This window comes from Euprymna scolopes, chromosome 7, assembly GCF_053919585.1.
Source record: "Euprymna scolopes isolate OS-2025 chromosome 7, ASM5391958v1, whole genome shotgun sequence".
In the NCBI taxonomy this organism is placed as follows: domain Eukaryota; kingdom Metazoa; phylum Mollusca; class Cephalopoda; order Sepiida; family Sepiolidae; genus Euprymna; species Euprymna scolopes.
Window position 1 is genome coordinate 83,095,030 of NC_136488.1, and position 14,595 is coordinate 83,109,624.

The following is a 14,595-nucleotide window of genomic DNA, read 5'->3' on the forward strand; positions in this document are numbered from 1 at the left end:
GCTAGTTATTTACACACAAAAAAAGTGTAATTTGCTTCAGTTTAATTTTAAAAATTATTATTCCTAATAATAATCAGAGCATCCTAGATCGACTTGATGCTTCCAATATTCCAGTACTTCACCTTTCACACCAAACAATGATACAGAAAAACAATTAACTGTTGTACCCCACTGCCATTAAATACTTTATTTTCTTAGTTTCTGACTAAAATACGAAATGTTGTTTCTGGTCTTCAACATTCATCTGAAAGTAGTTGTTAGATAAACAGGATAATATATAAAGTTATCTCGCTAGATTTTCCTTGTGAGAGTTAAAAGAGAATCCATCTAACCAATCGATATTTGATTCTAACTAGCCAGTGAATTATGAAAATTTTCAGTCTATGTGTTTCATGTAGAAAAAGAAATTTAAATCGCTCTCATCTTCTATCTGACGTAATAATTTTTTTTCCATAATAGAAACTTACAGGGATTCATTGCTTCTTTTGATTGGATAATCGAGAAAGATGATCATCCAATCAAAATGTTGTGTTTACTAGAAATCCAAAATGGCACCTAAAATCGCTAATTTTTCAGATCTTTTTATTTATTTACATTAAGAATAATTAAATTCAAACACTTATTAGACATGATTAAGGAAAAGTAAGACGCCTCCTCTCTGCTAGTCTGTGGGAGACCTTTGGGCATGGTCGAGAACCCACTTAGCCCTCCCCTCCGCTCCCCCGATCAGGGTAACGTGAGTTATTTGAAAGCAGGTGACTGATGTAATACAGAATCAAACAGAAATAATTCTGTTCATAGTTTCATATTTCGTTGTGCTGAGCAAAAGATACCTCTGAGTACAATTGGTTAGGACAATCGCCCAGTATGAGCACTGCTCGGACAGAAAGAAACTGCAACCTACTGTTAGAAAGAAACCTAACTGCAAAGAAAGCTATTTATTCGAGAAAGAGTGTGAATAGGGTTCTGAATCAGAACATCTCGCTCAGTAAGGATTACCATCATAGACAGGTAGGACCTGATTGTGATCAAACTACTCTCCGACAACCAACAAAGAATACCGGGAAAGATCAGAGGTAGAAAAAGCAGAAAATGACAGCAAAAAACATAAGTTGACAGTCTGAACACCTGGGCAACATCAAAAATGATGAGCAACAATGAATTCATGAATACCTCGAGGGAGAGAGATAGGTAGATGGAGAACCCTAGCCATCGATCCCTGCACCAGGCCGGATACCATTTGAATGAATGAATGAACTTGTTCATAATTTCCTTACTATTCTTTGCTAAAAAATAATGCAAATTTACACAAATAATGCCTAATTCTAGTATTCAACTTTAATCTGAAAATAATTTTTAGATAAATGATCTAATATAAAAAGTTATCTTGTAGGGTTTTCCATGTTGGACCTAAATAGCAATGCACTTAGCAAATCGATATTTGATTCTAACTATCAATTCAATTCCTTTTTTATTCTCGCAGCATGTTATTTACACTAAAAAAAGTGTACTTCGCTTCAGCTCTATTTTAAAATAATTATTTTAGCAAGGAAGATTATTACAATGGAAACAATTTTTTTTTAAATTGTATTTTCACTCCAAATAAGGCACAGTGCTACTTTGATGTAGGGAGCTACTATTTGGAGCGACACTATGTAGGGAGTTTAGCAGCAAGATGGCTGTTTATATTACATTTGAATTTCTGCATGTCAGTACAGTCGGAGAAACAGGAACCCGGAAGTAAATTCCAAAGTCTAGCAGTTCTGAGGAAGAAACTATTAGAATAGAAGGCTTTCTGGCATCTGGGGATCTTTACTGTGTAGGAGTGGGATTATGCTGCTTATCAGGGGGTATTTACGTCAAGGGTACAAGGGCTTGTAGTTCATCAGAGCATCTACCATTAAAATACTTATAAAACAGGCAGAGGGATGCAACATTTCGTCAATGGGACAGAGGCTGAAGCTTAGCTGACAGTTCGGGACCAATTAGGTTAGCGAATCTTTTTTTACCTATCCAGGAATGAGAGACTAATAGCAGATGCACCAATCCAAATGTGACAAAAATACTCTATACATGGTCGAATGATGGCCTTTTAGAGGTACAGGATACTTTCAGGCGTAAGTAACTTTCTGGCATAGTAGAGAGAGCTCACCTTTCTCACAGCAGCATTTTCAATAATTACCGGAAAAGCTCACAATGTAAGGGAAATAACTTCTATTTTAACTTATAAAGAGGAAAATATCAGTTATCTTCCTTAGATTTTCACCTTTCTTTTTTCCGCTCTTTATGTGACTTATATATTATTATTTGTTTTGATTTAAAAATTTAAACAAAAATGTTATTAATGAATTCCAGGCTATGTTACATAGATACAAGTAGTAAAAATAAAGAAAATCGATATCATTCAATTTCGTACTGTATATAGTCAAATGTCATGGTGCAATGATTATTAGCACAAACTGTGGGCTCAGCGTTTCAGGTTTGAGTTCCATTGGTTATATTGCATCACTTTCGCTAACAATCATAGGAAAGATATGAATCCATAAATCCTTCTTCCAGTTATGGATTAAATAGTAGGGTAGACTAGACTTTCAAATCTGAGTCGTGACTAGGAAAAAGAAAAATTCCAAATAATACTAGTTCGGACAGGTTAGTGGTCTGCAACCGGTCTCATCCATTACATTTTTTTGAATGCAAACAAAACCATTAGGTCGGCCAAGTACTGTCATCAAATGCATTAGAAACTTTGACAACAACACCTAGCATTAGTTAACAGAAAAGTCCCAATATTCCTCCATGACAATGCCTGACTGCACATTACTAAACCAACCCTACAGAAGTTCAACGAATCGGGCTACGAAACTCTGCCTCATCTGCCATAATCTCCAGACCTCTCACCTACCAACTACCACTTTTTTCAAGCATCTCAACAACTTTCTGCATGAGAAATGCTTCACAAACCTAAGCGATATTAAAAACGCTTTCAGCGACTTAATCACTACCAGAACGCAAGATTTTTACGTCACTGGCATAAATACACTTGTTTTGTATTGGCAAAAGTGTGTTGATTCTGATAGTGCTTATTTCGATCAATAAATTTTTGTTTGAACCGAGATATGTTCATGTGAATTTAAAATTTAAAAGCTGCAAGAACTTTCTTGTCGACCTAATAAGACAAGCTACAGTTAGAATTGAAGATATTCTACTCCTCATTCCCATGCCTGTCACAGAACACTGCAGCTACACTGATGAACTTGATGAAGGAAAACAATGTGTAGGAGATATTTCCGCTTATGTTTGAACTTTTAACAATTTATGCCCCTATACCAATCACAACTGCAACAGGACTTTCTCTAAACTCAAACTGGTGAAGACAAAGCTGTGCAACCTGTGAAGTGAGAAGAAGTTATGATATCTTGTTGCTAACAATTTAAAAGTATATCAAAATCAACAACAATGAAGTTATGAGCATATTAAAAAAAATGGCACCCAGAAGGGTTCTTTTTCTAAATATAAAATAAGATCTGGTTAATAGCATACTGTATTAATCATATGGATTAATTTTCTTGCAGTCATGTATAAATAATACATTTTTTTTTCTTTAAATAAATTCCCTAGTTCTACTGATAAGCAGTACAATAGACTTTATGTTTATTAGTATATTTGGCCCTTTTTTTCACTGGAGCACCTGCCTTGAAAAAGTTCTCTGCATGTCACGGATAAACACATTGTATATTTTGAATTCTAACGAATATAGTTTGTTGAAAAAGAGAGCAAAAGTATTTTACCGCCATCTTCTATAATATAAATCTCACCTGTCTGTTTAAATGTATGTATGTATGTATGTATGTATCTCTGCTTAAAACTTTCGACGGAGGCGACGGATTTTCACGAGATCAGTATCGTTTTGAAGCTCGACCCTTCGGACAACAAATATAAAAAAAATTGGCCAAAAACATTAATTCCTTCACCCTCAACTGGGTAGTTTTCTACAAGGAGGGTCGTTTTTTTGTTTTGTTTTGCTTTTTTGCGTCGCCATTTTTGCATGTCATCGTATCGGTTGGAGTGACTTTACTAATTTCAACGTTCAGAACTTCCGGTCGCGTCATGAAGTAGGGGTAAGACGTCAGGTTTTTTTTCACTTTCTTTTCCGCCTTCGCGTCATGGGTTCGAGCCTGCCTGCCTACTACCACTTTTTTTTTTTTTTTTTGCTCAACACACACCTACAAACACCAGGGCAACGCCGGGCATTCAGGTTAGTTCACCAATAAGGGATAGTATAAGCTACACCTGAAGAAGGTCGGAGGTTACATCGGCCGAAATGTATGAGGATAACAATCAAGATGAGAACAACCCAAACAAGATTTGATAAATTTTGACTAAAAGAAACAAAGGTGAATTGATTCTCATGTTACCTTGATTTCCCAATTTCGACTCATCATCAGTACCATTGTTAACCAACGACTGTCCGTTCTGGGATATCACTGGCGCGCGGGAAGCGGCATAACTAGGACGAGAGCGACTTAAGGAACCTGAAGCAAGTGAAAAATACACAGAAAATTATTTATAACTAGCGGTGAGGGGAGGGGACGCCGTTGCTAAACTGGGAAATACGCTTAATAATAGGTTGGTGCAAAAATAATGTCATTTTTGTGGTGTTCATTTTTGCACCAACCTAATATATCTTAATCCATGCAGATTTCGTACTTATTATTACAGAGCCAATTCTCTATTGAATATTATAATGTACCTAATATACAGTACTGATTTCAAAAGTAAAAAAAACAAATGACTTGGGTGCCATCAACTAGAATCGAAAGCAAAATAGTGATCCAGCTGCATTCCTTCGTTTAGTGGCCCAGCCGCATTCGTTACCGTTTGAGTTGACCTGCCAGACAGATAAGAAAGTTATAAAATAAAACCACTTTTAACTATGATTAAGTTACACATGCGCAAACTAATAAAAACGCCGGCAAGTTGAAATGAACATTTTGCATTTAAACTTGCGACTCCTGTACTCATTCAACAAAGAATTTACTTGTTATAAACCCTTCTTGATGTATGATTATTTCCTGTTGAATTCGGTGTCATGTGACCAGTAGCTTAAGGGTTTATTGGTTAAATATTTACACGCAAACTGACACACATACATACATCTACTGTTTTATTTATATAGATTTGGAAAAACTGTCGAGTCATTCATAGGAAATGACTTCATCTTCTGAACCTCACAGCTTGATAAGTGTATAGTGAGGTAAATGTTGCCTAATCTCTAACCGAACCTTCTCTTCTGATTTGAATTATATATAATAGTAAAAGGCAAATAAACAAGAAATCAAAGTGTTAAGATTATACATTTGATAAGTTGTATAAACTACAAATGGTAATGCCCTTGTTTTCATTTGTCATTTAACAACTCTAAGAAAATGTGATACACATGAATCTGATGGCGCACTTTTTATGTTTGGCTATGTCTGGTTAGACGTTTCTTTTTTTTTTTTTTTTTTCAATTTTCGTATCATTCTAGCTGATGATGGGGCATCTTATTAGATGCCAGACATTTACCTGCTATCTCATATATTCCAACCGAGAGATCTTTTTAAGATTCTAACCGTTACTTTAAGTGCAATTGTTTCCATTTCTATTACACTTGGTTCACGGGATATATTTGCCAGGTATTTTTTTAAATTCTTTTCCGTGAATCCAGTTGCTCCTATAATTACTGGAATGATGGAGATCTTCCTAAGATTCCAATTTCTTTTCATGTCGTAAATAAGACACCTTGATATTTCGTTATCTTATCCCTCTCAACTCTGTTTAACCCAGCATCATTGGGGACACTAACTTCTACTAAGGTTGCTTCTTTCTCCTACCTGTTCCATATCACACATTGTGCACTGACATGAGCATTCTCATGAGTTTTCTAATCCTTACTACTTCCATGCTGGCTCATAACAAATTGGAAGCATCTGTTTAGTTTGTGATACCATCACTAGAATACTGCCTTATAAGGCTAACAGATTCTTTCTATTTGGTTTTCGGTTTTTCACCAGAGTTTTTTTCTCCTAGATGGATTGACTTCACCAAGGCCAAGGAACTTCATCTACACCCTGTATGGTAAATCTCTGGAATAGCGGAGAGTGATTAAGTGTTAAACCTTGCCCAAGGGTGACCTGGAATTGTGCAAGGCAGGGGTGCCTAGCCCCCTGAGGTATCATACATACCTGCTTATCTAAATACATACAGCACCTAGTATTCCGAAATGGTCACCCATCTGGTACTGGCCAGGCTCAGCATTGCTTAACTTCTGTGATTTAACGAAAATTGGTGTATCAATTTGATTATGTCATACTTAAAAAGATCTAATTCCAAAAATAAAGCAATGTGATTATTTCTCTCTTTTCACAGTTGAATTTTACAATTGAAAAGGTCTAACCTTTTCTTAAAGTAATAATAATTACTGTTTTATGCATATCCTGTTTCACCTTAGCAATGGTGCATTTATTTTCTTTAAATATGCAAAAGCATCTCGATAAGGAATTGGATATATCGCTTCATCACGCTTAAGTTTGAAATAGCATTTTCATTGTGAAAAAAAAAAAAAGAAATTTACGCATATTTGGTACTTATGCAGAATAGAGATTGCGTTATCGTCGGCATATTCTGGACAGATTTATATAAACGGCAGAAAGGTGCAAAAAAGCTTAGCCAATGAAATCACAACGGAAGACACTAGGCAAATGGTATCGTTTGTTTATTAAATTTTGTTACGTTATCTTTTGTATATTAAATTGTTAGGTGAAAGTACAAAATAGTTTTTTTTTAAAAATACCCCTCTCCCCATGTTAAAAGGGAACCGATTTTACAAGACACAGAAAGAGCAATGGATTTAACTATATTAACTCTAAGAAAGGTTTGATGAAAAATAAAAACCAAAAAGTTTCAGAGTCGATTTCTTCTCAAGAACAAAGCCATCCATGAAAATCTCAGAAAGAAAAAGGCCACACCTATGATTGAAAGACATGAGCTGACTCTTAACAGGATTAAAAGAAACAGACTATTTCTTACCTCAATCTACAATCGAACTCATCCCAGGGCGATGAGTGAGAAGAAACACCAGGGAATATACAAGGAAATAGAAATTAACAAACAGTCGATATTAAAAAAAAAGAAGTCATTTAATTTAAAACTTACTAGTGTTAATACTTGAAGCTTCCCTGGAACCATCTTGAGAGATTTGATGATCAAACTAGAAAAAGAAACACAAAATAAGAAAAATAATTTAACCAAAATGTTATGATGCATGAACTTCAGCTAGAGATTTTTTTCCCCTCAGATCCAAAATCAACAAATTTTAGACCATTCTTACAATAACCTTTTCCCTGTTAATTGCAGTGTTATTACGCTGATCCTGTGCAGTTCTAGGAGGTCCGCCCTCCCAGGCTTTGCCGTCTCTCTTTGAAAAAAGGTTAGTTTATTGCTAATCGCATGAAGAAGCGCCTCTACTGGAGAATGCCGATGGGGCTGTTTATGCATTTTTTTGCAGGGTCAGACTGCCCCACCCCCTCACATCAGGGAAGCTGACTTTTTAAATCCCATTTTCCAAGCCTTGTGTCGCATTTTTTTGCGGCCGGAGAGAAATAAATATGTCAGTAGATATAAGGATATGTTTGATTTGATGTTTATAATGGACAAGGTTGATTACTTCGGCCATTGGAAATATGGTAAATTAGCGCATGCGTGCAGCAGTGCAGCAGCACAACGCCACAACGTTCTCATCAATTTCTGTGAAGTAATTTAATTTAATGATGTGCTCTTTTAATACGCTTTTTTTGTGTGTGGAATAATGATTATATTTTTTTTAAATTATGAAATACTTAAAAAAAAAAAAACAATTACATTTTTTAAACAAAAATATTAGTAAGTAGATTTCTTTTCCTCTATGGAAACGTTGTTTACATTTGAATGAAACCTGTAATTTCAGAAAGTCAGTATAATGCAAGATTAAAAAAAAAAAAAAAAAGAAGCTTATTTGTTTATAATAAAATTTTTGGTGATATAACACTTTCTTCAATGACAAAATCCGGCACTTCTGTATGACAATTACATATTAGCAGCAGAGACGAGTTATCAACCCCTGTTTTTAGAAACATCTAGCGGCCAGTATATGAACCTCAAATATAAACAAGTGTTTACGATAAAGCAAAAATATATAATAACAAAATAAATAACACAAAAATATATGAAAATCGAAACATTTATTGTATAAAAAATGTATCAAAATATAATTTTAATATAATTTCTTTTCAATGAGTGATTCATAATTGAAAATAAAATAATAAATATGATAAAAACATGAAACAGTTATAGATTGTTTTTAGATTTTTTTTTTTTTACGGTAATGGTGTATAGCAAAATATAATTTAAAAAAAACATGAAACATTCATAGAGGTTTAAGAATATTTTTTTTTTGTACAGAAAAATTGTATAAAAACGACACTAACTTTTAGAAAAGAAAGAGTTATCTACCCCTGACATCTGTGGGCGGTTCTTGAAACTAAAATACAAACATTCGCCTCATGTAACTCAAATGCAGAAGTGCCCAAAATCCATTTGTGTTTTTTCTTTTTCTTTGCCATGCCTTGCGGTGTGTAATCATCAGAAAGGTAAAGTCCGTATGCTGTTTTAACGGAGAGACTTACAACCAGTCAATCGGAAGGAAGTCAAGTGATCGCATTGATTGAATAAGATCTTTTTCTCTATCTTTTTCAATAAAATCTGTAGTTTATGGCCTCGGTTTTTATAAAAAAAAAAGGAATTAGGGATAGGAAGGACGTTGGAAATGTGTAGATTCTGACTCCATATAATTAAAGACAGACGAATATTGAAGGTTGAGAACCGATTTTATTTACTACCAACAATTGGTATTAGGAGAGGCAAAGAGTTCGTAGGATGGAATGCGATTTAACAAAGGAGATGAATGTTCGTAAAATGTTTGTAGGTATGTATGAATTGAGACGGAATGAATGTTCGTAAACTGTTTGTAGGTATGTATGAATTGACAAGGAATGAATGTTCATAAAATGTAACTTATCTTTTGGACGATGGAATGGGTTAAGGTAGGCCTGTCATCCTGCTGTCGGTGATGCGTATCCCGGCTTGTAACTGGAAAGCGAGTGACTTTCATCAGCGCTAGCAGCCCGGCGTCTTCGTCGTCTTTCTCCTCCTCTCTCTTCTTTGGTTTGTGTGAATTAGGCATCGTTTAGAATTGAAGGCGTTTGGCCCATAACATGAGAGTGTAGTCGGCTTCAGTTCACTGGTGCCTTATTCCTTTTTCTTCTTCATCTCTTTAGGTCGGGTGGGAGAATGTCCGTGCGTTCACTGACGCAGCTGGGCGAAAATCTCCTGTTCCCTCGTTTCGGTTCCCTCAAATACCTCGTTTTTATAGTGGCAAACTGGCTCCCAGCGACTGTGATATTTGAGGTGTTTATATAAGGCGCGGAGCTCTGCCATTGGTTGATAATTATTTTGTGGTTATCTTATTTTTTTCTTCCCAAGCGGAAGCGATGCGTGGAGCCATGTGCAAACGACGATTTTTTATTTTGTCTCTCATGGTGGATGCGTTAACATCCGGTTGGCTGCCAATTCTCATCATGTTCCCACAAGTTTTAGAAAGTCAGTACATTGCAGGATTTAAAAAATAATAAGCATTTATTTGTTTATAATCAAATTTTCGGTGATATAACACCTTATTCAAGGATAGCCAGTATGACGTAGGATTGTTTTTTAAAAAAATCCTACGTTGCACTGGCTTTCTAAAAATATAGATTTTTTAAAGTAATATCTTTTTATCCTTCGTCCCCGTATTGCCAACGGAAAAATGAAAATTAGATTTTAATTTTTTTGTTAACGCCTTGGAAATGCCTGGAAAAATAAAAATTTTAGTCTTTAGAGTGACTCTTTATTATACTATACAAAAGTAACATAAAATAATCACATGACTTAAAGACAAAATAAATAACCATGATTTTGCATTTCCAAAATGACTATCATTTAACATTTTTTTTCTGTGTTGATATGTAATTTTAAAAAAAAATATTATTTTTATAGCCAACGCAGATAAACGTTAACAAAAACTTGCTTTTGTTTTGTTTTTATAGGCAAGCCAGTCCTAAACATCCATAATCTTAACCAAATGATCACAGGTTTCAAATAAAGATTTTCAAGTTTGAAAAGATATACCCAAAGGTCAGAAACTTTGTGAATATAACAACCGAGACGAGAAGCAGAGTTAAACACAAGGTCGGTTTTTAAAGTGGGGAAAATCTGGTTCTCTAAAAAAAGAAATTTTGAATTTAGACAAAAATAAAAACTGTTACTACACTTTTACCATACCGATATTCCAAATCATGTCTTACAAGGATTGTAAAACACTTTTATGTCTTTATTTTCCATCAGGTTATCTAAGGTTTACAAGCCTGTTTTAGGCAAATAAGTCATAAGAAATAAACGACTTTGGCGGTGCAAAATATTTCCAAGCAAAAAAAGGCAGACGACGACATTGCACTATAACTTCGTGAAGCAAAAGGGAGGGAAAAAAGAACAAAGTTTTTTTTACTTACTTTGGTGAGAGGAGTTGTCTTCCCACTATCCATTCCAATGAGATCAGGATTCAAATTAAAAATAGCTTCTATCTCGATCTGAAATAAAAACAGGAAAATTACTTTAAATATTAAATTTAAAAAATATCTCAAATGAAACTATCGCTTGTACAGAGTGTTAAGACCACCAATATAAATAAGTGTCCCATCACCTCCTGCTCAGATGTGGCAACAGTACTCCATTTTAGTGCATACCTGGCTCTTATACAGATAAAGGATTCCATCGGCAGTGAGATACCTACTGGAGCAGTAGAGTAATCCAACCATTTTTCCAGCGATCTTGGCAACAGATTTGATGTAGGTGTTCCATTTCAGATCAGGAGTGAAGGTTAGTTCGAGAAGTTTGTCAAGACATGGAGCTTCCCCAAGACGAAAGCCATTCATTTTCATTGGAGATGATTTCTGGCCATCGTGTTTACCTCAAGAAAGTATTTATCCAAGATGGCGGCACTCATGATGAAGAAGTTTGCCACCAGGTGCGTCGCTATGAAAATATATAAAATGAAATATTCAATATTCAAATATTATAATAGCATGCTTGCTTTCAATACAACTCACACCTGCTTGTTAAATTGATGAGAGTCATTGCGATGTTACTTTCGGCAACTCTCGTTTTCTTTATTTTGTCATTTAGTTTTTACATTTCATGAGTGATGTTTCAGACTGTTATGGGACCGTTATCTACCCATTTAATGGACTCTTTTAAATACTTTATTAATCGAGAACCAAATACTCTCGGGGGTGGGGGGAATGGGATTTTCTATTGAGATCTGACTGACAAGTAAGCCTCGTTTAAGTCATCACTTTTCTCTTTAACTTTTTTTTTTTTTTTCGATTTTAAAACCTATTCTGTGTTCAGAGTTGTCCTTTCGCGGTCCACATCACACACAAAGAGAGAAGAATTGCTGTTTTCTGGGTCGGAATATATCCATTTAACACTTATCATTCGTTAGTTACTTTTACTTTAAAATAGTATTTATTTTCATTTATTTATTTTTTTTTACCTCTTTAGATCAAATGGCTTAATGCCTTGTCTGAAGCTATTTCCATAAAAAAATAATTTTACCATGGTCTATCCTGGCATACCTCATGCGACTTTCATCCTAGGCGGGTCAAGTCAGCTTCCTCCAAAGGGAATCTAGGAAAAATTAAATTCTTAAGCCGTCCTCAATCGCGCACCTATCCTAGTCAGGATTAGATGATTTTGAAGAATTTTTTTTTTTTTTTTTGCAGGAAGCTGTTGCTGCTATCCTCCCACATACAGCACTTTATATTCGAAATTAATTTGCTACTGCCAGGCTCAGCGTTGTTAAACTTTAGTGATCTAGAACCGTCATGTCAACGTATTTATAATATATAGTCTATCCTAATCCAAGGAATCAACACCAGCTAACAGGCAGTTAAAATAAAAAGAAAAAAAGAAAAATTTTACAAATTGTTCAATATGGTTCCCCCTTGCCAAACTTTCATAAAACACTCGACTAGCTACAACTAATATTAACAATTTTCTCAGCCGATTATAATATGGTAGCCTTTTAGTCCAATGTAAACAAATTTTTGTTGAGCCGTCCCCTTAAATAATCCAAATTCTACCCACTCTACACCATCAACGATTACTACACTAGCATCTTACGTTCATTAACCCTTATCCTTGATCTTGAGTGGCCTTCGGGCCTTGATAAGTGGTGACTTCTTTTAAAATCTATATTTCCACAATCAAGCAACGTTGCAGCTCACACAAACCATGAAAGCCACAAACTGAATCATGATAGTTTACTTGTTGGATTAGCTTGTTGGCTGACATCGTCCTCGCAAGTGTAAAATCCTACTTGTGAGTCTAGGTTCTTAGTAGTTGGATCATATGTTGAAAAGAAGTAGGTATATTCCACACTTGGACTTGGTTGCTTTGTCTGTGTTAAATCATTGGATTTTCTTGTACGAGGGGCGTGCAATAAGTAATGCCCTTGACCCACTTCCCATATCAGTACAGCAACGAAACTTTATCTACATAGAAACCACCCAGAATTATGCATTTCGCCCATCGTTTGATGCAGCTCTGGAGACCGATTTTGTAGAACACCCCAGGTTGGTCCTCCAACCACGACGTGACTTCAGAAATCAAGGCTGCATCATCTGGGAAACGCTTTCCTTTACAAAAATAACTTCATGGCTGGGAAGAGGTGAAAGTCAGAGGGTGCAAGGTCAGGAGAGTAGGGAGGATGGGGTAGGATTTCATAACCACATGCCCGTGCTTCTGATCTGGCAACATGCAAGTTGTAGATCGGAGCGTTCTCCTGCAGGAGGAGGGTACCTTTGCTGATCTTGCTCCACCTCTTGATTTTAATAGCTTCCCTTAATTTCCTCAAAAGTGAAGCATAATAGGCTCCTGTAATTGTGGTACTCTTTGCCAGGAAATCTGTCATCACTACTCTGTCCTGATTCCAGAAGACTGTGAGCATGACCTTGCCAGCGGAGGGCTGCACCCTTGCCTTCTTTGGAGGTGGTGAGTCCAAGTGCTTCCACTGCATTGACTGGGCTTTGGTCTCTGGATCATAGTGATGGAGCTAGGTTTCATCCTGTGTAATCAGTCTTTCTGAAAAACTTTGACTCATCTTCTTGGCACATCTCCAAATTTGGTGTGAGCAACCTGGGAATCTATCTGGCAGACACCTTATGCATATGCAAATGGTCATTAATGATAGTTTCCACAGAACCTGTACTAATCTTGACATCTTGGGCTCTTTGGCGAATAGTAATGTGCTGATCTTCCAAAATGGCAGCCTCAACTTGACAGACAGATGCCTCATCAATGGCAGAATGGGGGAGGTGACCAGATCTGGGAGCTATTTCCACAAACTTCCGGCCATGTTTGAATTCACGATGCCAGCGTTTTACAAGGTCATATGATGGGGCATTATCACCATAAGTTTCTTTCATTTTATCAAAAGTCTCGTGTGGTGTGCGTCCTTTCAAATACAAAAACCGGATCACTGCTCGACATTCAACAGGCTCCATTTCACACCTGACTCAGTTCAAACACCTGTAAAACAGAAACCACAATTAGTTCAGAGCTGTAATTTGCCACATAACCTGTAGAGATATAAATCATTGCACATGAAAAATTTCAGCTAGATCAGACAACTGGAAGTGGGCCAGGGGCATTACTTATTGAACGCCCCTTGTATGTAACAGTGGCTCAGGTGGCAAGATACTCGCTTCACATGCAAGTGACTCGGTTTTCATATATTCAGTTTGGATATACTAATGAGTCTAAAGGAGAGTGAAACTCGAGTCTATGACTTTTAGTTTGTGGATTTCATGGTTTGTGTGAACTGCTAAGTTGTTTGATTGTGAAAATAGTTTTATATCATTTCACATTAAAAAAAATCTCTCTCTCTCTTTCTCTCTCTCTCTCTCTCTCTCTCTCTCTCTATATATATATATATATATATATATATACTTCCACAGCCAGACAACGTCACAGCTCACAAGAGCAATGGCAGCCAACAAACTGGAAGCCCAAGACTCTAGTTTCACCCTCATTGGGCTCATCAATTGGACACATCTGAGCTCGGGATTCGAAACCCGAGCTTCTTGCATGCGAGACGAGCACTCTACCGAGTATAATTGTATATTCTCTTGCATTCTGAAGGCTCTATTGCTGATTGTTTGCTAGGTAAGCTTGCTGTGATGGCATCCTTAGCTAGTATAAAAACGTCTACTTGTTAGACATCGGCTTGGGTTATAGCTGATCGTGATGACCACATCCCTCGTTCAAAACAAAGTAGGTTCGTTCCACTGTCAGATTTTTGCCGCGGTTTGCTTAATCTCTGTTAATTAATAGACTTTCTTGTGTGTGTGGCAGTTTGCTCAGTTGGTAGAGTGCTCATCTCGCATGCAATAGGCTTGGGTTTCGTATCCCGAGTTTGGATGT

General features: G+C 36.2%; 1 protein-coding gene across 4 annotated transcripts in view; it reads right to left on the reverse strand.

Moving 5' to 3' along the window:
* The window catches only part of LOC145279807 (kinesin-like protein KIF2A), a 152,362-nt gene that overhangs the window by 112,623 nt on the left and 25,144 nt on the right, over positions 1-14,595 (reverse strand). For 3 of the 4 annotated variants that reach the window (XM_080131159.1, XM_080131161.1, XM_080131158.1), the window contains 3 exons: positions 10,623-10,700; positions 7,195-7,249; positions 4,416-4,532 (listed from right to left, as the gene is read on the reverse strand). In XM_080131159.1, coding sequence (XP_079987285.1) covers positions 4,416-4,532; positions 7,195-7,249; positions 10,623-10,700 — 250 coding nt within the window. The remainder of the gene's footprint in view (positions 1-4,415; positions 4,533-7,194; positions 7,250-10,622; positions 10,701-14,595) is intronic. The other variant, XM_080131160.1, reaches the window with a different exon arrangement.